General features: G+C 35.2%; 1 protein-coding gene and 2 non-coding genes across 3 annotated transcripts; 2 read left to right on the plus strand and 1 right to left on the minus strand.

The window, feature by feature from the left end:
- Positions 1–3,452: 3,452 nt before the first annotated feature.
- Positions 3,453–26,597, minus strand: LOC134848607 (serine/threonine-protein phosphatase 2B catalytic subunit gamma isoform-like). Its single transcript, XM_063866125.1, has 10 exons — positions 26,585–26,597; positions 25,682–25,923; positions 22,556–22,733; positions 21,648–21,829; positions 18,388–18,508; positions 17,644–17,870; positions 15,655–15,871; positions 8,791–8,963; positions 7,874–8,014; positions 3,453–3,620 (listed from the first exon to the last, which is right to left on the minus strand). Exons 1-10 carry the CDS (start codon positions 26,595–26,597, stop codon positions 3,453–3,455), a joined length of 1,662 nt encoding a protein of 553 aa, XP_063722195.1.
- Positions 9,425–9,497, plus strand: Trnar-ucu (transfer RNA arginine (anticodon UCU)). Its single transcript has one exon. It is a non-coding gene; the product is annotated as a tRNA-Arg (tRNA).
- On the plus strand, positions 9,730–9,802 carry Trnar-ucu (transfer RNA arginine (anticodon UCU)). The gene has a single exon. It is a non-coding gene; the product is annotated as a tRNA-Arg (tRNA).
- Positions 26,598–27,830: the final 1,233 nt, after the last annotated feature.

Below are 27,830 nucleotides of genomic sequence, written 5' to 3' on the forward strand. Positions count from 1 at the left end.
CCGATTTCTGAGCAGATGTTTACCATTTCTTTATTTAGCTACTTTCTGCGTTTTTTCTGGTTTGGGTAAATCTGCTCTGCAAGTCATTTTATCAAACTTGAATAGTTTTATCAAAAAAACTAATATTTTTGGCTAATTCGGCTTAATTGCAAGGAGACGTAAATTGAAAACACAACATTTTTAAATGGCGTTGAAAATTGATTGTATAATTTTAGCCAATCAAATTGAAGCGAAATTAAAGAAAGCCAAAGTCGCAATATAGCTAATTGTGGGTCGCGCAAAGTCGCCACATAGCTAACTTGGGTCGTGCAAAGTCGCAACTTGGGTCGCGGAAAGCCGCAACACGCGTCGCACCAAGCCCCAACATGGGTCGCACAAAGTTAAAACATGGGTCGCGCAAAACTTAATAGTTTCACTTCAAGATGTTAAAATATTGATGTTTAGGCGGAATACGTAAAAAGATCCAAAACCAAAAATGCACCGTACTATTTACGTAAAAACTTTAAGCAAGATTAATTTTCATTATTTTAAGTGAGATTGGTTCAAATTTTAAGTAAAGCTGGTTTTCATTAATTTCAATCAACCCAATTTGATAAAAAAACGCGTTTTAAATTTCAAGTTTTATTAGTTTTAACACCATAAATTATTTCATCACTGTGTTGAAGCACTGATCAATGGTTTCTCTCAGGATTTTTCGGCTATGTCTTTGTGGAATTGAATCTTTTTAACTACTCCCCCCTATTGCAATAGGGGAGGGGGAATAGTTAACAAGGTGCAAAAACCGTACATGCTTAAATATTCAATTCTTTCTTTATAGAGGGATATTCGTTACAAGGTTTCATAGGGGGGTGGGGTTTTTTTTAATTAACAAGATCCCTGGAATCAACTAATCTGCAAAACTGACCATTCCATCCGAACAATTGAAGTCTGTCACCACTAAATTATGACAAGTATCTCTACGGAAGCGTGTATAGTCTTTCAGAGCAAAAAACTTTGGCTGTTTTTCATATCATAAGACTATAATTGAGGTTTAGTTTTGTTGCAGGTTGCACCTCCAACCTGCCGCAATGGGCTTTCTGCGACAAAAATTCTATCATCCCGCGAGAAGTTTCAGTCGCACAAAGTCGCAACATAGCTAATTTGGGTCGCACAAAGTCGCAACATAGATAATTTGGGTCGCGCAAAGCCGCAACATTGCTAATTTGGGTTGCACAAAACCGCAACATAGCTATTCTGGATGCGCAAAGTCGCAACATAGCTAATGTGGGTAGCGCAAAGTCGCAACATAGCTAATTTGAGTCGCAAAAATTCGCAACATAGCTAATTTATTTCGCTCAAAATCGCAACTTAGCTCATTTGGGTCGCAAAATGTCACAACTTTGCTAATTTTGGGTCGCGCAAAGTCGCCACATAGCTAACTTGGGTCGCGCAAAGTCGCAACATGGGTCGCGCATAGTCGCAACATGCGTCGCACCAAGCCCCAACATGGATCGCACAAAGTCGTAACATGGGTCGCGCAAAGTCGCAAAATGGGTCGCGCAAAACTTAAGTAATGGAATTTTTGTCGGATTTTGTACTCGGATGGCCTCGAATTTCTAATGGCCGTTAAAAAAAGGTGTTTTCCAACATTGTTTTGTCCAACTTTGAGACATGAAAGAGTTGCACAAACAAGAAAAGAGGAAAAGAAATCTTCCATTTTCAACCTCCAGTGTTAAAGTGATTAATTGTTTTCAGAACTTTGACTAAAAATAACAAAACTGCTCGTATCAGGGCGAGTCCCTGAATGTTTCGACTGCCTTTAAAGGTCGATGGAGCAGTAAAACATAAAAAAAGCTAAATAAAATGAGATAAAAGGAAAAAAACTTGAAATTTGGGCTTTTTTGTAAAAATCATCTCCCCACACGCCATATAAAAAGCAAAGTGATAAATTTTGCTCGTTGTAACAACTCAATTTTGGCAAATAAGCTTACTTCAACTAAAACGGAACTATTTCTAAGATGAATTAAGTCTCCGCTTAAGCGTTAATAGCGCAATATATCGCGCGCTAATTGTCCTAATTTGACCTGAATGGCAATCTTTAAACCCCCATAACTTTACGAAAAATGATCACAGGTAAAATATTTTTTCAAATTCAAGATCAGGACAACAATAGCTGTTGAATGATATGAACAAAAATTCGTCAGGAATGGCTAGTTTAAAAAAAACGAAATTTGTCCAAAGAAAATAAACCACTCCGAGCACATTTATTCCCTTCCGTTACATTCGTTACGAAATTCGGAACAAAAAAATTTTAAACTAAATAGGCTTGATTATCATTTTTTCTGTTTTGTATTTTTTTTACTCGTAAAGGTCAAGATCTTTGCGGCCTAAATGAGAAAATTTAGGTGATCCAATCAATTTCTATCAATATGTTACTGAAGAGAATTTTTACGTGCTCACTTACTTAGAAAATATTGAAAAAAAAATAACCCAACAAATTTTCAATATATTTCAATCATTAATGAATCATAACCAATTAGAAATTGTAAGTAATAAGTCATTAATGAATCAAAACAAAATTGCGAACTTCAATTTAAATCTTTATTCATTTCCCGAATAACGAAGTTTATTGCTTCTTTTCCCGTCACCGATATCCATTTTGGTCATTTCAGCTCGAATTTCTTTTTTGTAGCTGTTTATCAAGTCTTCGCTATTAAATAGCAGAATAATTTTTGTTTTGCAGCAGGTGCCAACGACTTATTTCTTGATTTTGATTTTATCGAAGGCTTCGCAATTTAAGTCTGTTTATCTAAACTGCAATAAATCAGTGTCTGTTCAATTAGGAGATGGCAGCAGCTTACTTCGCAGTTTTTTCGTAATCTATATCTTTTTCAATACCGTAGCCATTCTCTTACGTATTGAAATAGGGGGCTTTTTATGTATGTCCATAAACTTAATCGTTCAAACATTCCCCTATGGAAAATTCGGCTCTTTTCCAGTTTCCCCCCCCCCCTTCTCAAAATACCTAGTTTTATGTTTGTTTTACGTGTTATGACGGCTGAATGCGTGATGTTACGCTGTAAAGTATGAAGAACAAATCTGTTCACAGTTGTCGATTTGTTCACCACGCCAAATTTCATTGCATTATGACAACGTTAAATAAGCTTTTCAAAGTTGAATTTGAAAGGGGGGGGAAACTGGAAAAGAGCCGAAAATTCTAGCTTCATGCAAAAAATGCTAAATTTGTAAATTTATGTTTTTTATATAATTTAACGTTTAAGGATGGTTGCTGATGATAAGCAAAATTCTATTAAAAACGACAAAAATTCAGCCAAAATTTGATTGCTACAAAAAATGGGGATAAGACTCAAAATGCGCCATTTGAACAACACTTTCTGCCTTTCTTTTTCAATGCTCTCTTCAGCCTTGTCTCCAACCCCCTCTCTCTGCGCCCTTTCAATTGCCCCTTCCCCTTAGTCCCTGACAACTCCGGGGTTGATGTCTTCTGTTGTCTTTATCTTGGGGCTGACGTCAGGGGGAAGACTCCCCCTCGCTCCCGACTTCTTGTTCGCCATCTCACTAATGTAGGCGTCTCGGGTGGTGATACTGGCTCGACGCTGCTGCGGGGTAATTTCCTTAACCTGAAAATAGGAGAAAAAATTTGTTCCAATCGTGTATATTTTATGTTTCGTCCACTCTGGTTTGAAAGTATGGTGTTAACCTTATTCTTCCGGCCACGCAGAAAAAGTTTACATGCGGGCGGGTTTTTTCCTATTGTAAAATAGTTTAGAGACATGTACCCGGGTAGAGGTTCGCGACTTATTTCCAGACTGTCGCGACCAAATTTTATTACGTTTAGACAGTGGCGTGCGCAGAAATTTTTCAAGGGGGGGGGGGGGGGCGGTTTTTCGAAAAATTTTGACTTTTTTTAAGTCGAGCTAAAGCTGGAGGTACCTGTTTGATAAGTTTTCATTTTCCCTAGAGACATAATTTTTTTGAGTAGATTTTTCGACGTTCTGAACGGAGGTTTCCCGCAAATTATCTCGATTAAACCCTTGATATCAGATTGAGTTGTTTTCGAGAGGAGTCAACAAGTTTCAAAAAACGGACAATAAATAAAAAACATTGACTTTTCTGAGTGCTATCAATTTTTTGGAAAAACTTTGGTTTTAACCAATTATGGAGAGGAGTTTCTTGCAACCCGCCTTTTTTTTATTAAATTTGATTATTATGGGTAGCTTTTGAGAAAAGTCAAAAGATTCAAACAACGGTTAGAAAACCGAAAAATTGACTTTCTCGAAGTTCATAGATTTTTGTGTAAAAAAACTTCGGGTGTAACGGCTTGTGCAAGAGAGCTTCTCACAATCCGTGCTTTCAACTGGAACCAAAAACTCAGATTCGAGAAGGTAGCTTTTGAAAAGTCTAGAAGTTTCAAAAAAGAGACAAAAATTCAAAAATTTGACTTTACCGAGGGCAAAACTGCATATGCAGGGGAGCTTACAGCAACCCGTTCTACACAATGAAGCAAAACATCAGATTTGGGAGGGTAGTTTTCGAGAACAGTCGAAAAGTTTAGAAAAAACGGTCAAAAATCGACAAGTTGACTTTTCTGAGGGCCATAATTTTTAGGTAAAAGAAAAAAAAGGCGTAGCCGTTAAAGCAGTGGAGCTTCCCACAACCTTTTCTATCCATTCAACACAAAATCTCAGATTTGGAGAGTAGTTTTTGAAAAAAACGCATTAAAATCCAAAATGACGGGTCAAAAGTTCTCCCACACATTTTTTTTCGAAAGTGGGGTAAGGTAAAAAGAGCCCAGTGAATTTTGCAGGCACACAAGAAAGTCAGTGAGCGTACATCCTATCGATACCACTTTTTTGAAAGTCGAAAAGTAGTTTTTAAGAAAACAACTACTTTTTTTGAAAAAGAGTAAAAATTTTCCAAAGCGTCTCAAAAAATTGTAAATTAGAACCCCGATCCCCATCAGATTTTCAAAAAACGTATTTTATGAAGAAGTATAATGACAGTGTTTTTTCGAATTTTTTATGCGCCGCAGCAAAGTTTTTTACAAAAATTGGCCAAAAAAGGCGTTTAAAGGCACTTTTTATGAAAAATTTGATCAAAAAACGTCTTTTTTTTCGGCGCGCATTTTAAAAGTAGTTTAGCCAAAAATGGATGTCTTAAGTTATACCGAAGGAGGAAAAACACTGGAAAATTTTGGATCCAGAATTCAGAGGGGGAAGCGGTACAATTTTTTGATTTTTTCCAAAAAAAAAATTTTGGGTTTCAGGTTTTTTTGTTTTGATTTTTTTTGAAATATTTATTAATTTTAACTAAAATAATTAAAGACTCAAAACCGTTTTGAATATCTGTTTAATCTGGAATGCCGCAAAATTTCGACGTAAAATTGCTTTTTTCTAAAAAATTGTGAAAGACTGGACATACCAAATGTCTTCAAAGTCTGGAAAATCTCGAAGATCTCGACATAAGGCAGCATAAGTTTTGGCTCACTCAGTATTTTTGAGAGATGCTATTGATCCTTTTGGTTTTAGCTAGTTTTCTGCACTCAACAGACTGAAAAACTAATGCAAACAATTTTGCATTTTGAATGCAAGGTATTTTTCAATAACTCATATTGAGCCTCCCAACCACGCAAAACAAGTGTTCTTTCATTTTTGTCGGAGCTTGTTAAAACAAAACTTTTAAGAAGAATTTTCCGCAAAACACTTTGCTTGTGCTGCTCATGTTTTTGTTTTGAATCATAAAATTTGTTCTAAAGTACTGTAATTTAGCATCCCCTACCAAAACATAGCCAATATACATTTGGAAAAAAGCCAAAGAACTCATGGCCAAAAAGAAATTCAAGAACAAGTTGTTTTTGTCACTTGTTTAATAAAAATAACCCAATTGAGAAAACTGGATTGCTGGGAAATCTGAAAATTACATTTCATTTTTAAGGTTAGAAGTCCTTCATCGCGACCTGTAAAAAGACTGAACTACGTTCAGCGGCTCCTAAAAACGTAATTTTTTTTCCATAAGTGTCCCAATTTTTAAAGCGAACATGTTTTTGTAACTTCTCCCAAATCAATGTAAAATATCACTTGTGGAAGCTATTTGAGTTGCTTAAACGAGAATCATTTAGCTTTTGAATAAAATGAACCGCGAATTTTTTTAGTAAGCATGAAAGCATCATAGCAATTTTTTTCTGGCAATTTTTTCTTCGATCAAACTGACTTCTTGCAGCAGCCGTGCTTTATAAAAAAGTCGAATTTTTTGTTGCTTCTCTCGCTGTATGCGGTTTAACACCAGTTCTGTTTTCTTACAAGTACTTGCGAACACTCTAAACAGTTTAACTAAATTTAGATTAGTTCAAATACTCAAAAAAGTGTTTCTTTTATTTTTCTGACAGAGTCATTGATATTTTGGCTAATATTGAGATTACTCTAAAGAGAGTTTGCAGGAATTCAGTTTTGTCTAAAATTGAAGTCATTTGAGACTTGATTCAGGTTCTAAGCAAAATTAGAAAAAAAAAACTCACCGTTTCGAGAATTGTTTCAGGATTTCCAACCTTTCCAAACTTACTTTTCCTCGATTTTGGAAATATTTAGTTCACCTATTTTTAACGCTTTTTTACTTATTGATTTTAAAAATAAAAATGCAAAAACATCTTTCAAATGGGCGTCTTACTGTATGAAAAAAGTGTAAAAAATTGTAAAAAGGAAACATGAAGAAGTTTATAATATTTGTATTTTGAAAAATTGTTTTTGATTTCTATCTTTTTAAAATATATTGCAAAATGTTATAACACCAACAGATTGTTCTTGTTCCTCGACAAATATCACAAAAAAAAAGTTTTTTTTTCAAATTGAAGTCAAATGAAAAAATTAAGAAAATCATTCCAAATTTTTGAACGATTTTTTCACAAATAGAACAAATCTTTTTCAAACCTTTTTTTTTGCCAAAATATTGCTAAATTAGGCTAACTTGTTGTCTAGGTAGCGCTTTATAGTTTTCAATTTTAGTAAAAATCAAGTAAACTTTGCCTAAATTTTTTTGAAAACGACGTTACTCGATCGCTTTACTTGCTCAAAATAGACAGAAGCTCATTTCTCTCGACATTTAGTTTTATATATCACTCGTCTCATTCCGTTGATTATATGTGGTATCTTATTCTGCATACAAAACGAAAAAGGAAACTGAAACACACCCGAACCCAAAGTTCGTCCCCATTTTCAGTTTTTCAGTAAGAAAAGGTGAAAACGGATGATCTTAAAATAACAAGAAGAAAAAAATGTGTGGCTGTAATCACTTTTTTAAACTGAAGATAAAGGTACAAGAGAACCATTTAAATGTTAGAAGTGGCCGTTTCGACCGATAGTTATTAGAGAAGATTAATTTGGTTACTAATCGAACAAATTTTTTGTTTTGCTACAATTGAACTCCGAGAAAAAACTGGACTTCTTAAAATTGTTGCAAAATTTTAAGTATGGCAAAAAAAATTTCAGAAAATGTCCTTTGAAATAAAAACTCAAAAATCCAGCCAGTTTTTAGCAATGCGACTTATTTTACTTGACTATCCAGTTCTATTCAAGACGCAGCAATTACAAGGGAAAATTATAAAAACCGAATTAATTTAGAACTGATTTTCATTGAAATAGTAGCAGGACAAAACATAACTAAGTTTGAAAAAGTATTTGGGTCTCATTTTTTGAAAAAGCAAAAAACAGTTTGACTTGATAAATTTGCGGGTCTCTTTATTCAACTTGCTGAGCAACCCATTCATCTCTTAATGTTCGGGATCGACTCGGCCGGCCGATAATTTATTCCATAAAAATTAGGGTTGGCTGAGGACTGAGCCAACCCTGTGGACTAAAATGAAGTATAATCTACGACTAGCCTCGGGCATCTTTTCGTTCTCGGCGTCGGCCTCCTTGGCCTCGAAGAAGGTGACTGGGTTCTCACTGCAAATGGCGTCTCGGATGGCCTCATTGCCCTGACTCAGAGCACCCATCGGTAACTTACCATTCGAACACAGACCCTGCAAAACGCACATACCATCAACAACAACAGATCGCAGTCTGGAATGTGGGAAAATGTATACAAATTACTATCCATAGACAGACCTAACAGTTTTTGGCTCTTTCTCCCCCCCCCCCCCGCCTACAAACTTTTACAAGTAAAATTCTGTTCACATTGTCTCCGATTGTCACGAGAATGGGCATACTAGACATTGACAAGCATCAAACGCCACCTCCACCCCCCCCTCAGAGTTTCGACCCCTGCCGATCCAAAGGCTTTGCACTACTTTGAGATATCAATGTTTGGTGACGGACCTTAAAATTTTTAAAATGTTTTAAATGCACCTTCCGCGCCAATATGTACTAAATTTGAGGAGGGGGGGGGGTTGGTTGAGCGATCGCGCGCCGAAAAAAATGTTCCAAAAACTGCCTAAAAAGGTTCCAAAAAGTGCCTCTTTTGGCCTGTTTTTTTTTCAAAGTTTTGCCTGCGGGGTGAGCTCGGTAAAAAAGTGGATAAAATTTTGGAACATTTTTAAATAATCCCCCCCCTCCACCCCCCCCCCCGAGAAAGTCTTACATCCGCCCCTGACAAGCATATTTGTTTTTCATAAATATTTATGTAAAATCCTAAGTTACACCATAAAGTTGATGCTGTTGTGAGGTGGGGAAAAAGGAAAGGAGCCCAGTTTTTGATAGCACCTCTGAGATTTGCAGAAACTAAAATTATTGGTTTTTTTGGGTGTATAACCAAAAAAAAATTTAAAAATCTTCGAAAAAAAGAATCCGTCTCTCTTGCCTTGAGTTTGACCACAGCAGTTTTCTCCTCCGAGAGTGTCTTATAAAATCTGCTCATCTTCCCAATAGCCCTGAACTTATTCAGAGTCTCCTCTTTCTTCTTCCGCTTCGCCGTCTCTTCGTCCGTGTCCACTTCCGCCAACTCCTGCTGCGTGCAGATGGACGTGATGATGTCTAAACGATTGAAAAAGACACGCATTACGAGGCCACAATGTGCACTGGATAGGCTCACAATTTAGTGTGTGTAGGACCCTGGAATCCAGAGACAAGTCTATAAAAATGTTAGATTTTTGTCTTAGAAATCGAAGATAATGAAAAAATAAAAGAAGAACAAAGGAAACGTCTTTGTTGCCGAAACAGCTAATAGTTCACAAAATACACATTTTGACCTCGTAATGCGTTTTTTTTCCTTGCTTTAAAACTACGTAAACGCATTTTGTGTAAAATCTGTTTCAACGAGTTGTTCAGTTAAAATTTGAAAACTAGAAAACTTTCAAAATTGGGGCGGATCAAATAACAAGTTTCAAAAATCCCCAAAAACAGATCAAGAATGTGTTTTTTTTGGGCGAAGAAAATTGAAGCGCGCACAAATGCAAAAAAAATTATAATTTTATTGATGGTTAGAGGGCAATATAGTCTCCGTAGCGCAGTGGATAGCGCGCTGGACTTCTAATCCAGAGGTCGCGGGTTCGAATCCCGTCGGAGATGAATTTTGATTTCTTTGATATACAATCCTTGCTCATAATAATTATTATCTCTGAGTGGAAGGCCTTCAAGTCAAATCGGATAATTAGGGATTACTTTGAGAAGCCGATTTTTTTCTGTATTAAGAAAAAACAGAAAACAGATCAAGAATGTTTTTTTGGGCAGTAAGAGAAAATTGAAGAGCGCACAAATGCAAAAAAATATATAAATTTATTGATGGTTAGAGGGCAATATAGTCTCCGTAGCGCAGTGGATAGCGCGCTGGACTTCTAATCCAGAGGTCGCGGGTTCGAATCCCGTCGGAGATGACTTTTGATTTCTTTGAAATACAATCCTTGCTCATAATAATTATTATCTTTGGGTGGAAGGCCTTCAAGTCAAATCGGATAATTAGGGATTACTTTAAGAAGCCGAATTTTTTCTATATTATCACAAAATATGAAAAGGTAAAAGTGTGATAGAAAAGTCCCGGTAAAAACCAAGCGTGACAAAGGGGTCCCAAAGCTTTCTATGTTCTGCTGCTAGCAGAGTCCTTTGAGGCCTATGGTCCTTAATGTAATGAATGATGTCATAATTAAAGCATGAAATACGTTAGTGCAACTGAGGCAGGTTAACTACTGTTGAGAAGCTTGAAAACGGGGCCTAGGAAATTAGACGATAAGCAAATTAGACGGATGCTACAAAAACGAAATTAGATGGAATTTTTTTTTTACAGATCTGGAATTTTAGACGAAAAAGCTATGAAAAGGAAAGGCCAACACAATTTTTTCTTAGGAGTCAAGTTTCACAAATACAAAAAGAACATAAAATGTCACTACTTATCAAAACAATTAGTTTAAATGAACAAAAAATGTCAAATCCGAATATTACAAGAGAATTTTGAATTAAATAAATTATGCATGATTGACTTGTAAAGTTTTTGGCTGCAGAAATTTAACTGTTGTCTGCAAACAATTATATTTTTCTCGCGCAATTTGTCTGCAAACAATTTTAATTTCTCTTACTTTCGTCTATTTTCTCACAATTGCAGTTTTGCAAAATCGTCTATATTCTTTTTAAGTACCTGTGTCTAATTTGCTTATTGTCAAATTCTCAACCCCCTTTGAAAACAAATCGAGCGGCGTCTATAGGTTCACTTAATTGCTAAATTTAATTAAAATTATAACTAAATATAGCAATTATAAGTGAATCTAAGGACGCTGCTCTATTTGTTTTCAAACTTCTCAGCTGTAGTTAACCTGCCTCGGTTGCACTAGCGTATTTCGTGCTTTAATTATGACAGCATTCATGCAAAAATACGAAAATCATTGAGGCACCATATTTACATTAAGGACCAGGCCTCAAAGGATTCTCCCATTCGTCACGGTTGGTTTTTACCGGGCGAAGTTCAGCTTGCAGAGCACAGTAATTTATAGAACAGAAAATAGAACAGAATTTCAATCATACGGCAGACTTTATCGATTTTCTCAAAATCAAAAAATGAATGCTAGAGAATTATAATTCTCAGAAAGACCAAATACACATCTCTTCTCTCCTTGACTAAACTTACAACAAAAACTGCTCTATATCTCAGAAACATAAAGAATGCATCTCTCCGGAACTCTACAAATCTACTATTTTGCTTCCCGGAAGTTCTCTGCTTGTTTTCCAAATTGAGTTTTTTCTCGAAAAGCAAGAAAAATATTATTTGCTTTGTAAAAAACGAATGACTGGATTGTATCAATTGTGTTTTACATAAATGACATTAGCGCTGTAAACTGTTTGAGTTTTTGAATGACATCACCGAAGCAAGAATCTGGAACATATTGAGGTCCTGTATTACATTAGAGACCCTGTTAGTGTCTTGGGACCTTATCACACTTATACCTGTTTTGTATCTAGACTCCGTATTTTGTCACATTGCATTACAAGAAAGACCAAATACATCTATTCTCTCCTTGACTAAAATTACAACAAAAACTGCTCTAAATCTCAGAAACATAAAGAATGCATCTCTCCGGGACTCTACAAATCTACTATTTTGCTTCCTGAAAGTGCTCTGCTCGTTTTCCAAATTTAACTTTTTTCTCGAAAAGCAAGACAAATATTATTTGCTTTGTAAAAAACGAATGATTTACGAAAACTTCCATGGAGCGGGAAAAAAACAGATTTATTTTCTAAAGAATGAGAAATTGTTCTATACAACAACAGAATTCTTTGAGGCCTGATCAGGGACCCTGCTGCTAATTTCTCTATAACACTTGTACCTTGGAACAGTTTTAAACTTATTTGGATTTTTTTCCTGATTTCATACAACTTCGACACAGTTTATTTGCTTTTTTCATGCAAAATGAGCATTTTAGGGATTGCATTTTGAGAAATAAGATTTAAAAAAAGAATCATAATAATGGACTTAGTTATAATGGATCTACTTAACAATCTCCCCAACTATTGTATCTACTAAATAATATCCACCCCTGTAAATAAAAACAGTAAAATCGCACTAGAGCGTTGTATGTAAATTTATATTTTGCTGCATTCTGATTGGTCGAAAACTTGCTGCAATCTACTTGAAATTTTCCCGCTTCTCTTGAAAAAGGGGGGGGGGGATTGTTAAGTAAATCCGTTACAATTTGAACATTTAAAAAAGCTGGCTCATTGCGACGTCAAGCTTGGTTTTAGAGAGAAGCACACATTTAGGCTCGCTCGCTTCCTAGTTATGTTCCAGAAAATTTTGTGGCAATAATTCAGAGACAATTGTTGCCGGCTCAAAACTTATATAAAATATTTGTTTTTCTGGAATTCAGCGACGAACGCGCTCAGGCCGTAAAAGCGAATTCCATAAAATATTGGTGACTTTCAGAATTTACCATTGGATTGCAAAGTCATTTTAGTCTTTTCGGGTTAAAGTGTGAAAGAGGGGTCCCTACAAAACTAAGTTTTCCAGGGGAGTCCCAAACCACTCTAATTCGGGATGACCAAAAACGCCAATCGTAAAGTTTTCGTACGTGGAAAATGCTAATCATATACTTTTCATACAATTCCATTAGTACAGAAAATTGCATGAAAGGTCTATGATTAGTGATTTTTCATATATGGAAATTGTATGACTAGCATTTTGTCATAAACCAAGAAAAAAGATTTAGTTTAAAAATTAACTTGGTCACAGTTTTTGGCTGGTGTCCGTATCCGAACACAAGAGACAAAGGCTTTGGTTACTCAATAGTGGAGTTACGACCTTGATTGTCTTAATTGTGTCTTACATAATTGACATTTGCGCTGTAAATTGTTTGATTGACATCACCGAAGCAAGAATCTGGAACATATTGAGGTCCTGTATTACATTAGAGACCCTGTTAAGGTCTTGGGACCTTATCACACTTGTACCTGTTTTGTATCTAGACTCCGCATTTTGTCACATTGCATTACAAGTTTTGTCTCAGGAATCCGATATTTTTCTTAGAACAAGATGAAAAAACTTCGCTGTTAAAGCACCAAATCTAATGAAAGTTCTCGAACCCATTCACGTTTATTGGAACTCGCTTCAATTGACAAAACGCGTTTCTCCAATTCACAATGGAATCCAAAACAAGCATCGCTAAGCAGTTGTCACTTAATTGAAATGTCTCTGATTTTTAGATTTTTCTAGCATGCAAAAAGGATCCAGCCATTAAATTTTTTTTTGAGTGTTCAATGCAGACTAAACTGTCAAGTTTGTTTCAAGACTGAACTGTCAAACTGTTTTCAGGACACAAAATTCCAATTTTTTTAAAAAGTCATTGAACTAAAAAAAAACAACATGTGACCGTCAGGCTATTAGAATTTTAAAAACAATTTATCATAGGCAATTTTTGATAAAATTTGTCAATTTGAGAAAACTTGACCATAAAAAATGCTTGTTTTCCACTGAGAAATCTGATATCAAATTTTGAAGTTAGAAGCTGATCACGTTTTTTTGTGTTTTTTTATGCTATGCGATAGCTTTCTTTTTACCAAAAAAATGAACCGTACTTATTAAAAAATCGAAGTCAAATGTGAGCGTGAATAAATTTAAAGTTTTTCCTAAACAAAAAAAAGAGATCACGACCTAGATAAGAATCTTTACTACGTTCGTTAATTTTGAAAAAAGAAAAGGTCACAAAAACAAAAACATTTCTGTGGTCCTCTTTATCTCAATTTATTGATTGATCCATATCAAAAACTTTTATTTTCACCTAAATTCACCTAAATTCCTCCAAAACTGCACGGAAAACAAAGGTTTAATGAATTTTTGCTGTAATTACAATTCAGCTTACAAATTTGTAGTTATAGCAAAATAACTAAAAACTATGACTCAAAAGGTTAGGTTATTTTTTTGAAATTTTTGGCCGGCAACTAAACAATTTTGTCAGTTTTTGAAGGAAAAGAACTTGTCACCGAAATACCCATTTCAGTATATTTTGTTTGAAAGCCTCGTACTAACCTAATCCGAAACTGAGAAAGTAATGGAATCAAGTTAACATTACGTCATATGTAAGCCAATTTAGTTTTTCTACGTCACTCTTAAGTTTTGATGGAGCTTTCTTAAGGTTGCATGTAGAAGAAGGAGATGAAGAAGAAGGAGAAGAAGAAGAAGAAGAAGAAGAAGAAGAGATGAATTTAGAGTCAGGTTCAAATTACAAATTAGTAATCAGTTCACAGCGTCAGGGACACTACAGGCAGGTTTGCCTATTTAGTAGCACCCCATACCGTTTTTATTCGAATGAGGAAGGATCTGTGAAGATCTTTAATGAATTAGAAAACAACAGTTCAAAGAAAATCCGATTGCTTCTTAAATGTTTAACTTTAAAAATTTTCAAAAAAATTCCGAAACCCATTTTCAAATATTTTAATGGTTTTTTGGGATAAAATTGTTTTTCTGCACAGTATTGTAACATTTAGTTAGCTTAACAGAAAATGCATTAGCCACCTTTTGCAAATATGCTGGTTTTACAGGCAAATTGCCTTCAACCTTTGGATCTACTTCGAAATAGTTCAAAAACAGTATCAATTCTGTGTTCATCAAAAATGTTGCTAAATTGATCCAACTTTTTTTGTAAAAAAAATATGGTTTGTCGAGCTTTTTCTTGCGCAAGAAGAAATTTATGATGTCGACCTATCGGCTTTTTAAAAACAGTCAACAACTGAGACTGTTTTCAGACTGTTTTGTTTAGGACTGTTTTTTTATGTTTGCACAAAACAACCCCATACAACACAGTCCAGTGCATAATAGTCCGGAAAACTATGAAAACGAACGAAAAACAGTCCGATACAAAACAGTTCTAAAACAGACTAAAGTTATAATTGTTTTTGAAAACCGGCAGGCAGTTAATTGTTTTGGTGTTTTGGTTGCCGCGAAGCTGTCACTCTGCACAGTATTGTTTTTAACGAACGAAAAACAGTCCGATACAAAACAGTTCTAAAACAGACCGAAGTTATAATTGTTTTTGAAAAGCGGTAGGTAGTTAATTGTTTTGATGTTTTGATTGCCGCGAAGCTGTCACTGGTGATGTTAAACCGACAGTCGGTATAGTAGTTTTCTCCGTTTGAAGTAAATTTGGAATGTTTTGTTGTATCGAACTGTTTTTTGTATTGGAATGTTTTGTAAATGCACTCTTTTTAAGTTTCCCTGCTTTGGTACCACATAGATTACATAGAACTAAGAAATGCCCTATAAATAACTAATAACACAAGTAAGCATATGCAAATTTTGGGTTCCATGACAATCTACCCGACGCCAATTTATCCTATGCCATTCTACCCTACACTAACCTACCCTATATTCCTATCTACCTATGCCAAATTACCCTATTCCAATTTGCCCCATGTTATATAAATAGTTCAACTGGTCAGCGATAACTGAGCTTCCTATCTCGGTTTAAGGTCGGCGGTGGATAACCGGCTCTAACTTTCGTATAGAATCCTGCCCTCTGTAGGCAAGCTCGCAACACTTTGGCGCGACTGCGGCGATCACTATTTTGCTGTTATCATTCCATCTTATTTTAGGCGTAGAGTAAATTGGCATAGGGTAAATTGAAATAGGGTAAGTTGTCCTGCTCCCAAATTTTGGACCTAATAACAAATTTCAAACCCTTTCCTATATGAGGGAGAGGAATTAGTTAACAAAATCCAAAAGTAGTACAAACAAAAAACGAGTACTAACACAGCATATCAGTGACCTTCTCTCCTACGAAAGGAAGCGACCACGTGAATGCGTCCATGAAGTTGGGCAACCAGTAAGGATGGGGCGTGAACTTGTACGTTTTCACGTTTATAGTGGTGTTGTCGTACTTGAGAATTGCGCCCTTGTTGTTGTACACGTCTAAGTAGTTGGGAGCCGAGAACAGTGTAAACACGGCTGGGAAGTTAGTCGATGGTACCTATGAAATAATCGGTGATGAAGTGTTACTTTGTACATTTCATAATATATGATTTTTGTTCCGACTTTCGAAGAAAATTGCGAAACATTTGAGATCTGGGCGGTTTTAGTTCAACTGAGCTTATTTGTGGGCTAGAAAAATGGTCATTTTGTCATTATATGTTATTATAAGGCAAAAAAATTGGCTCTTAGTGCATACATTAAACTATATACTTTTTCGATTTCTGAAGTCAAAGTCAAACCGCGAAAAATTAAAATTGAGCCTGAACAAATTTTAAGCAAACTAATTTAAAAAATTATCGCAAACTACATAAGACTCTGAACTACTTGCATCGACTAATAAATCAACTCTTGAGAAAGGTGGAAGAAAAAACCCCGATTAAAATAAAGTGTCCTTGATATATACCCGAGTTGGGACAAAAATTCTAATCGCACAAATTTTATGCAATTCCATAATACAGAACATTGCATGAAAAGTCAATACGAGGCCAAACCGTGCATTTTGTGCCTTGTGAGCGGATTCCGGAACAGGCCAAAATCATATTTGTCGCGGAATCCACAATATTGTTACTTTTCTTTGATCTTCTTTGCTGTTTTGGATTCCACAAACAAATAGCTAAGACACTTTATTGCTTAAAATTGCTCCAAAAACAAGCAATTTTGCGGAATCCGCAACAAAGTTTGCGGAATCCGCAAAAAAGTTTGCGGAATCCGGAACAGTTTGTGGAATCCACAAGCAAATAATAACATGTGTTTAGTAAATTTAAGCTGTCCTGGAATCCTCAACTGTAAGTGGAATCCGCAAATTGTAAGCGGAATCCGCAATCTGTAAGTGGAATCCGCAAATTGTAAGTGGATTCCGCAAATTGAAAGCGGAGTCCGCAAATTTTAAGCGGAGTCCGCATAAATTTGCGAATCCCTTTAGATTTGCGGAATCCGCTTACAGTAGATTTGCGGAATCCGCTTACAAATACCTGTAAATTTACGTTACAGGTATTTGTACGCGGAATCCACAGAAATGTTGTAGGTGGAATCCACGTACATTTTGGAACATGTTTAAAAATTAGTCTCTGGAATCCAGGAACAGACATAGACAAAATTGTGCGCCTATCCAGTGCACAGTTTGGCCTCGTAATGTTCAGCAAAGATTGGTATTTTTTATATATAAAGTTTTTAGGATTAGTGTTTTTCCATAGACCCAAAGTGTGTTTTTATCTTTTAATTTCTTCTAAACAAAACTTTGGGTTTTGCTCGTAACCCAACACAAGTGATGAAGACTTTGGTAAATTTAAGATTGCGTCACCAAAAGATTACCAGTTTTGTATGTACAATACTTTAAAAATGGCCTGATAATAGATGTCTCACATAAACAATATTATGTGTGAAAACATCAAATTTCTAAATTTCTCTGAGAGTTTGCGACAAAACTTTTTCAGGAAAACGGAAAAGCATTGCTTTTTTTTGTGTATCGAGGACTACGTTATGCACACAAAAATTAATTGTTGCTCATAAAAAGTTCTTATATTGACTTTAAAAATATGAAAATGAGATTAGTTTTGTGCTTAAGCAAAATACAAAAAAAAACTTTTGAGGACAATTTCAAAACTATGTTAGTCGCCATCAAAAAATGCTAGTCATGCAATTTCTAGTTATAGAAAATGTGTGATTAGCTATATACCCAAATTTCTTTTTGATGACTGACAGAGGTACCATATTGGGGAAAGGGGGTGTATACTTAACAAGACTCGGCTAAAATATTAAAAAGATCCGTACCTTTTTGTACATCTTATATCCCAAATCCTGAGCCTCGTGAGCTCTGATAACCGACAACAGTCCGTTGGCCTCAATGAAGCTACATGCAGCCGCATAAGAGAAGTAAAAGCTACATCCTCTAGCTGTGTTGTGGCAGAAGAATTCGTCGTTGTCTTCTTCACCGAAATCAGTCCGAGGGTCGGCCCAAAGGAGGTCACACATCGGACCACTTTTGGGGGGCTCCCGGAACCTGTAGTCGAGCGAGGGTCGAACTCAAACGCCGACATCCCAAACACGACTTAAACTCATTTGCCTAATTACTTTTTAGCACTCTCTTTTTAATTCAAAAATTGAACAGTTTTTGCAGAAAACAAAACGGAAATTTTGTTTGTAGAACAGAAAGTTTAGACGAACCACGGTCTTTTTGAGGCTCCAAGGAGAGCTTCAAAAAACTTCTGGTTATAAAAACATTTTGCCAAATTAGTTATCGTAAAGAATTCTTTTTTCTACCTGTTGAAGAATATCTTGAACAAGTCTTGATCTTGAATAAGTCAAAATATTACGATAGCTTTGCTTCAAATTTTCTTTTTCGCTTAACCATTTTTAAAAATAATTAAATAGGTTTTGGCAAACTTTACAGGATAATAAACTACATTGACCGAGCTTAGAAACACCAACCTCAATTTTTGAAAACAAAAGCTTTTTTTAATCAACACTACTTCAAGGGTTGATCGCTTTTAATAAGTCTGCTATTTGAGTTTTCGGCCCTGTCGATGCGTCTGATTTCGTCTACAGTGTGTATATTAGGAGAGAGTCCTCCATGAACACATAGAAACTTCTGGTTCATCAAACAGGCCAAGGGCAGACAGTCGAACGCCTTCATAACCTAAAAAACAAACAGTGGATCTTTTTACGCCCGCAAATAATGTTCAATTTACCATTTGAATAGCTGCAGAAAAAAGGGAAAAATGGTTTGTTATATTTTTACAGATTAGTATACAAAATATTTGAGCTGTTTTTATAGCAGTTTATATTCCACCTGACGAACAAAACAATTGGAAAAGTTGCTGATTCGTCTTAACGCTCTATTGGTAATACCAAAAACTAGGGGCCCAGCTAAACCTGGAGGCACCTGTTTGATAATTTTTGACTTTCTTGTACTGATGTGGGATGAAATGGGTAATTTCAAAACTTGGGCTGGACCCCAAAACCTAAGCTGTTTCTCTAATAAAAGGGTATGAGTGAAACTTTCGTGAATTCGGAATTTTCTCAAGAACATTTTTCTATCACAATTTCAGGCGTAGAGACTTATGCACGGAGGCGGAGCAATGAGCAGAACGGTCTAAGAGCAGAATGGGTCCAAGAGCAGAAAAACAGAAAAAAAATTAACTTTTATTAATTAGTACGGGCGAATATATAAAACAAATATCAGATTCGTAAAAAAAACAAGAAAATGAATAAATTATTCATGAATTGAATAATTTCATCAAATTTGTTTTTGCTGAATTAAAAAAAAATCTCAATTAAAGAACTCAAAATCTGCATAAAAATTTAGTTTCTTTGATAATATTGACTACTATTATACTCAATTTATAGATCAGCTTATGAAAGTTAGTATTTTACTGCTTTTCTGCTGTTGGACCCATTCTGCTCTTAGACCATTCTGCTTATTGACTGGCCACCCTTATGCACGGAGGCTTTCCAAAATCCATTGCCTCAATTGAAATCTTGATACCAGATTCGGCAGAGTAGTTTTCGAGAAGAGCCAAGAAGTTTCAAAAAACGGACAAGAAATAAAAACATTACATTTTCCGAGGTCTACCAATTATTTTTTCTGTTAGAAAATTTGGACGACATCGCTTATACAGAAAACTTTTTCTCAACCCTTTCTTTTGATTGTACCAAGAACCTCAGATATGAGCTGATAGTTTTCGAGACAAGTCAAAAAATTTCAAAAAACTGTCGAAAAGTCAACATTTTGACTTTTCCGAGTTTCATAACTTTTGCACCTAGTTTTAGAGAAGTAGAATAGGTTTTGAATAAAAATTGAGCCTAGTTTTGGAGACCAATCAAATTATTTTTATGATAATAACTGTCAAAAAATCAAAAATTTGACATTTAAGAGGGCCATAATTTTTGTGTAGAAAAATTGAGTGTAGTCAATTAGACAGAGGAGCTTCCCGCAAACTGTTCTATAAAATGAACACAAAATCTTTGATTTAGGTTAATTTTTGAGAAAATGAAAAATAAATTCAAACATTTAGGTCAAATTCCCCCTGTCGAAGATTGTAAGAAGTGAGGTATAGCAAAAAAGACTGAGAAAATTAAAACAATTCAGGAAAAGTTTTCGGGAATTAATTGAGAAAAACAAAACATTACGGGAAAAGGGAAAAAAACTTTTCCAAAGAATTTCAAAAAAAAAAATTATCAAAAAAACCAATTCCCATATTTTTTCATAATACATTAAAAAAATTGTGACTCGATCTTCGAAAGAACGATTTTTTGAATTTTCGAAAATTTGCAAACATCTAAATCGGATCATCTAGCAGTCACTTTGAATAAAGGAACTTCAAACAAAAAATGTAGTCCAAAGTGTCAAATGGGTTAAAAAGTGAACGTGATAAGGCAAATTCGTGATCCTATAATCAATGAGGAAATTTAGAATGAAGACAATAGATAAAAAGAACAACGAATGTTTTTTTAAGATTTTATAAAAAACTTGAAAAAACGGCAGTCATTATCATTTTACACTGGATATAAAAAATTAATAAAATCTAGAACAGTAACTAGAAAATCAGCTGAAAACTACAACTGCAAATTAAAATCATTTGAAAGCTCTATATAACCGAACAGAACTCCTGAGGACAAAATAATTTTCAAAAAGAATTCAAGTTTGTGAAAATTTTGATTGAAATAAAATATATTATTTAAAAAAAGATATAGCAAACGAACCAGACAGTCCAAACGTTTTTGAAAAAAATGACTGCGCAAAGTGACTAAAATTTGGTTTCAATGTATTGCAAATGAATTTGAAGAGTTTCACTGAAAAAACTGTAGGAAAAAACTGAGCCGCAGTTTTGACGTCAGAGGACCGAGCCTAGAACCGTACATGTTTTCTATGTATCTACCAGCAATCAATGAAAGAAAAGTTTTCAAGTTTTGGATCCAATTAAAGGAGAGTCAGTACAGATTGCTTTTGTTTGAACACTATTCTTGCTGACAGTCAAGCGTAAAATTTCTCAGCGATCATGGATTGCGATGAGACTATGGTTTAGAGCATTTTTTGATATGCAAAAAACTGCCTCCCGGACCAAGCTTGCAAGTGATCCAATGTTGTATCAAAAGAGCTATAGTACTGGTCCAGAATCTAAAAAATTTTAAAAAAGTCTCAAAATTGAGAAGAACAAAAAAGTTGACTACGAAAAAACGATTTTTTTTTCTTGAAAAAGTATCACTCTATAAACTTCACAGAAAAACCTATAAAGCTTTGAGAAATTTAAGAATCTTCTACAATTGACAGATTTGACATACTTATCAGCTCAATTTGAGGAGACATGCAGTCTTGAAACATGCAGTCTTTTTTCATGGGAGACGACCTATTAACAAGTGTGCCGACTAGCACGCCGAATATAAACATTAAAGCCTGCAAGTTTTTGAAAAAACAGGAAAATTTTTTGGACAACCTGGAAACACCAACTGAGGGGGTCGAATGAAGCGAACTTAAAAAGAAATCAAAAGTCAAACAGCAAAAAATCAAATTTGGACGTGAACAAATTTTACTATTTTTTCCTTTAAAAAAGCACAAAAAATCACCAAGACCTATATAAGTACTCTCTACGTTCATTACTTTAAAGAAACACCAGTTAAGAATCAGTCGGAAAATTCAGACCTTTGCCCTGATATAAGAGCGCAGTCTTGTCACTGTTATCATATACTCGGCTATTGTAAAGCAACCGGCTGTCCTTTTTTGAATCATTCTTGCAACTTGTGAAGCAACCGCCTATATCCTTTCTTCTAGCTCTAACCTCAACGTAAAAGTTCTGGGAGTACTTGACTCTGCACTCCTCTTTGAAAGTGAAGAAGGCAGTCAAGTGTCTGCACTCGTGGTTGCCCCTTAGCAGGTGCAGTTGTCTGGGGTGGAGGATCTTGAGGGAGAACAGAAACAACACTACTTCCACACTGAACATGCCTCGGTCCACATAGTCTCCTGCAGAACAGACTAAACTGCATGAAGTAGTCACATCAAAAATTACATATACTCAGGGGCGGATCAAGGATTTTCTCGAGGGGGGGGGGGCGGATTTTCAAAAAAATTTCGAAAAATTTTGTCGACTTTTTTTTATTTTTAGGTCGACCAAATTGATTTTTCGAGTTCTCCCAAGGCACTGTTTTGTCCCCTTTTTTGGCCAAAGTTTCAGCGCCACAGGCAAAATTTTCAAAAAACGGACCAAAAAAGGCGTTTTTAGGCACTTTTTGGAATATTTTGACCAAAAATCGCGTTTTTTTGTGAGTATATGATATACTCACAACACATCAGAAAAAAAATTACATCAAAAACCGCAGAAACTCATGCAGTGAACCGAACATGGTGGCCGTTTTAAGGCAGAAAAACTATATGCAAAAACGTCAGTTTTTGTGAAAAAAAACTTTTGTTGCTGAAGAACTTCATCGAAAATCTGAAAATTCTTGTTCGATTGACCAGTTTTCTTTTGTATGCTGGTTTGGCCAATTGATTGTTTTTCGTGTTATAATGGTTGAGTGCGTAGCGTTACTATGCAAATTATGAATAATAAAGATATTCAAAATGGTGTTAAACATTCAAATGTGTTAATCATTCAAATGTTCATTGCCTTATGACAACGTTAAATTAGTGCTTCAAACTGAATCTCAAAATTGGGGGGGGGGGGGGGGGGGGGGGTAGTCGCCAACTGACCTAAGAATAGGTATCTGGTATCGGGCAGTTGTCCCCCCACATCGAATAGATGCACTAGGTCGAAGAACTGTCCGTGGATGTCCCCACAGATGGTGAGGGGTGCCTGGAGATCAAGCACTGTGCCCTCCTTCTTCAGAATAACAGAAGCCTCCCGGATGATGCGCAGTGCTGTCTCCTCCTGACAACACGAAAAATTGTAAATCGTTCATTTATTTGCTTAGAAAAATGTACCTTACTCGGATCGTTTCTTTAGTATGAACTACCAATTGTTAAATAAAATGAGTTTCGAACAAATAGATTTTCTGAGCTCCCCTAAAATCTTATGAAAAATCCTATAAAGGCACCGTAGGCAAGTTAAAACCAAAAACTGGCCAAAATTGACCTTAGATTTTTTTTCGACAAACTTGACCAAAAAACACGTTTTTTTGGTGCGAGTTTCTTCCTCAATATTATCTTTCAGCCCAAGAAGGGAACAATCTAACCCTAGATCAAATTAGGATGAGATTGTTTACTTGATTATAAGTCATTATTTTCAGCCAATCGAAATTGAGCATTGTACATGCAGGTCTTACTGCCCGGGCTGACCTCCACACACCAAAAATGCGTACCATACAATTTCATACACCAAAAAAAATTATCATACAACTCCATACATCAAATGTATGGAAAAATTCTTCTCAAGTAATTTCCATTATAAAAAACTGTATGATAAGCTTTTTTTCCATAAACTTTTCTGATCATAAAATTTGTCAAAAGTCTAAGAATGCACTTAAAAATGGCAGACAAAAAAGTCAGTGTTAATAAAATTCAAAAAATTTGATAGCAACGATTTTTAAACTCTTTTTGAAGTTTTCCAAAAAGGTCTCAATTTTTTTTTAATTTGCAAAACAAATTTTGTACAAAAAATATTTTCCATGTTTTCGCATGCCAAATAAGGTTTTGTTTGCATAACGTAGTCCTGGATACACGAATATTCGATTTTTTTTTCGTTGAATAATTTTTTTTTAATTCTGAAAACGCTTATTCATTTTGTATGACATGTTTATGTATGCCTTGATCACAATACCTGATTAATTAAAATTTCACTTTTTAAAACTTTTTAAAATTTTTAAATGCAAGACTGTCCAACCTGTTGTTAGTCTGAGTTTGAGTAAATCAAGACATTTGTCACATGTGTTCGGTTGCGAAAACAAACCAAAATTTTTCAAAAATAATTTTGAAAAAATCTAACTTTGTTTTATAGAAAAAAGCTTGTATACAATTTTCCTTTATCGAAAAAAAAACTTATCATAGACATATCATACAGTTTTTGTCTTTATGAAACTTTATGGTGTGAAGTTTTTCATAAACAGAAGTTATATGATACGAAGTTTTGATCGAACTGGGTGCTTGACATTGTCATTTACTTTTAGGGGGGAGATTGTTCACATGATCTATTTAGGGGGAAGATTGTTCACATGGGCCTATCATTTTGCCACCCTAAACACCTTTAAAATCTTATGATTTTGTCGGTCGGCGATAAGTGGCTGCCGTGAAAAAATACCAAAGGGATGCGCTTTGGAAAAATGTGACAACCAGAATTGACCAAATCCAGCCTCACATCATTCTGTGCTACTTTTACAGCAACTGGCTTTCCAGCTACTTTTCAGCTAGTTTTACAGCAACGTTCACTAAACAATGCACTATTTTAGATAACTCTTGTGTCAATTTTCTTGTGAGGAGAAGCTGCGCTACGCAAATACTTGCAAGAACACGACGAAAAAAGCAGCTTTATAAAGTGAAATAAGAAAAAATAGAAATAAGCCTCAAATTAGTATACCTTTGCTATGTATGGGCTTCAAACATCCAACCTCGAGAATTTGAGTCTCACGCCCTGCCCTCTCGGCTACGAACGCTAATACTAGTCACAAATAAAGCAGCTACATATGCTAACAAAATGCCAATGCCATGCAGCAAAAGTGACATCAAATACAATTACTAGACACAATTGTGCAAGTAAAATTTTAAAATACAACAAGCTGAAGACATCCATAATAATTTTGCACATAATAAATTGGAAACATAAAACCACATTATGTGTAATTTAAGCATTTCAAAAATTGCGAGATACTTTGAAATTGAAAATATCAGAAATCGAGTTTTTTTATTGTTATATTATTTGAAACAAATCACTTTTTTCGGTTCATTTGATCAATTTAAAATGCTTCAACTGTGTTAAGTTATTACTTTTCGAATGTCAAAGCACATGCTATCAAAAAGCCGTAAAGTTGCCCCAAAAGTGGCACCAATATTTGCAATTGAGGTTTAAAAAAAGAATAGTCTTAGTATAACACTAAAATTCGCAAGAGTAATAACGTTCACTAAAGTTCGCTTAATGTAAATTAGTAATGAAATACTTTCTTGGGGTCGATTTTTTGTTCAGATGAACATCAGGGTTGTGGAGCTGAAAGTTCTCAATAAAAATTTTTCATAGCACATAAACTGTGGCGAGTGAAAGAATTGTTTGACAGAGAAAACAGGACAAGAAGAAATTAGAAATCTTTGTGTGCTTTGCAGAGAACATCATTTAGCATCAATTGTTCCACCGAAACCATAGAATGCCCAAATATTTTTCTGCCCATCTGTCAATTTCGTAAAAAAGTTTTGCAAAAAAAAATTGATTTCTTCGGCACGATTATCATTCAATCCGATCATCGCCTCAAATGATCTTACTGATCAAGCAAGCATATTTTTGTGACCGATTAAGATTAGGGTTCTTGGCTTTAAGAAGCAACTGAGCTAATTCAGAAAAATATTTTCCCACTAAATTGTTAAAAACTGGGAAATCTTTTTCTTGTCAATTCTGTCAGTTCGAACTGCATGCGACTGATTGTTGTTATGCAGTTTTTTTTCTTTTCATCCACTTGGATTTTTTCAACCTGACAACTTTGGCTGACAATGTCTCGAACTCTCGTATAAATATAAGAGTTGGCATACATACAAATTTTAGGCTAATCTTTCAAAAACGTTTGGTTTTCATAACCAACCTTGTACAACCACCAGTTGCACCAAAAAATTGATGTATGGTGCGTGTGTGTGTGTGTGTGGGGGGGGGGGGGGTTGTGGGGGGTACTAATGTTAACATACCTTGAGTCTTCCCTCTTGCAGGAAATGCTCCTTGACAGCTTGAGGGTTGATCTTATTGCCCTGAAAGACATCAGCATCAGTCAGTCGTCTGGTGGCGATAGGGGGGACATCCTTTCTCACTCGCTCCACTGTCGACAGTGAGGGTTTGGACCCGGTTCCAGTTCCAGTACCTGCAGTACCTGCTGAGTTTTTCTTCCCTGTTCCGGTCCCAGCCCCTCCAGTGCCGTTGGCAGATGGAGTTCCTGGAAAAACAAAAAAATACTGACTTCTCCAAAATGTCTGGAACATCGATAAATTAACAGTAATTTTCTTGCGATTTAGATTCCATTCACTGTGAAATTCAGAACATTTCATCAAAATGAAATGTGCTTACGAGATCGCCGTAGAATTTTGCAACCTGTTTTACAAGCTTAGAGGCAACTCTAAGCTTGTATACGATAGAGAGTCAATACATAAACAATGAGGTTATCTATTGAAAAAAAGCAGATGTGAAAAAAATTGGACGTTGCCCCAAAAATTTTTCGCAAAGGTGCGCGAAATGGAAAAAAACCCTATTTATATCATTCAAGTTTCACATTTTTTGTTTTAAAAAATCTTTATATTCTATTTATTGAGTAGATAACTGACTGAGCAAATCCAGTTTACGTGTCAGAAGTTACTCGACGATAGAAAAAACAATGGAAAGAGATCTGCCTGGCATTCATAGTCAAATAACTAAAACTAAAAAAATTAATAACTTAAAATATTAAAAATTTATAATTTACTCATGTAAGCAATACTCAGACAACAAAAAATACCTTGAGAAAAAATATGAATAACTGAAGACTGCAATAAGCAAACCACAAGATCCTAGCAGGGTATTTGACAAAAAGCAGCCTGGCTTTTTTCTTCCCCCTCCCCTACCTCTCATGGGCATCAAGGTCAATTTTATGGTGTTATGAGTGGTTTCACAAAGTTAAGTACAAATGCAAAAAGTTTTTCATGGCTTAGTTAGTACTTATGTCAATTTTTATAACATTCGGACAAAAATTCGCAAGTGAGGAGGAAAAGGAAAAAGAGCCAACAGCTTTTTTGAGACCAAATTATTAAAGCTAACGATGCAATAAGAGTAGGTTCGTTAGCTGATGGGAAGTAAAACGATAACTAAAATGATACAAAAGGTGTACAAACAACAACAAGACTGCTCGTATCAGGGCGAAGCCCTGAATGTTCCGACTGCCTTTTAAGTCTATGGAGCAGTAATAAAATGGAAAAATTAAATGTAATAAAAAAATTAAAATTTTGTTTCTAAAAAGTTTGAGATTTTTTTGTGAAAACATCCCCCCACATGCCATATTAAGTAAAAAGTGATAGATTTTGCTCCTATTAACAAATCAACTATGGCATATAAGCTTCCTTGAACCAATTTGGAACGAGTTTTTAAGACGGATTAAATCTCGCTTACGCGTTAATAGCGCGAAATATGTCGCGCGTTAATTGTCCCAAATTGGCCACAATGGCCAAAATGACAATGTTTAAACCCTCATAACTTTACAAAAAATGATCACAGGTAAAATATCTTTTCAAATTTAAGCTCAAGACAACAATAGCTTTCGAATGATCTAAAAAACTCCGTCAAAAATGGCTAGTTACAAAGTCGAAATTTGTCTGAAGAAAAAAAAACCCACCCCGAGCACAAATATTCCGTTACTTTCGTATCGAAAGTCGGAACAATTACACGTTTACAACAATCAAAATTGAAAAATTGGCTAAAGTGGAAATAAAAGGTGTTTGTTACAATGGAGTTAAGAAAAATTATCAGACTGAACAAAATTCAAACTTTTTGTTGAACATCTTTTTAGTCACCTGATAAAGTTTTTTACTCTTCTTATCCTTTTTAAATGTTCACTGCCATAGAAAAAAATTTTTAAATGGCAAAAACCGGTCTTTTCAGACCAGAAAAAAACTGATAAAATTTTGAAATCAAGTGAAACATATTATCGGAGTTAGCCTGAAATGTTTCCTGACAATCGATGTAAGAACTTTAAAGAGTAATTGTTGTCGAATTAAGTTCACAAAAATAGGCCTTATAACCATAAAAAATTGAAAAAAAATTGAAGGTTTTCCCAATATAGCCCTCAGCTTGCTATCAAAAAATGGCGCCAGCTGC

The sequence above is a fragment of the Symsagittifera roscoffensis genome, chromosome 6 (genome assembly GCF_963678635.1).
Source record: "Symsagittifera roscoffensis chromosome 6, txSymRosc1.1, whole genome shotgun sequence".
NCBI lineage: Eukaryota > Metazoa > Xenacoelomorpha > Acoela > Convolutidae > Symsagittifera > Symsagittifera roscoffensis.

Excerpts from the sequence above, each read along its gene's own strand:
- LOC134848607 (XM_063866125.1), bottom strand. Across the intron at positions 15,872-17,643 it reads GATATAAGATGTACAAAAAG|GTACCATCGACTAACTTCCC; the intron begins GTACGGATCTTT and ends ATTATTTCATAG. Across the intron at positions 3,621-7,873 it reads AGAACGAAAAGATGCCCGAG|GTTAAGGAAATTACCCCGCA; the intron begins GCTAGTCGTAGA and ends TCCTATTTTCAG.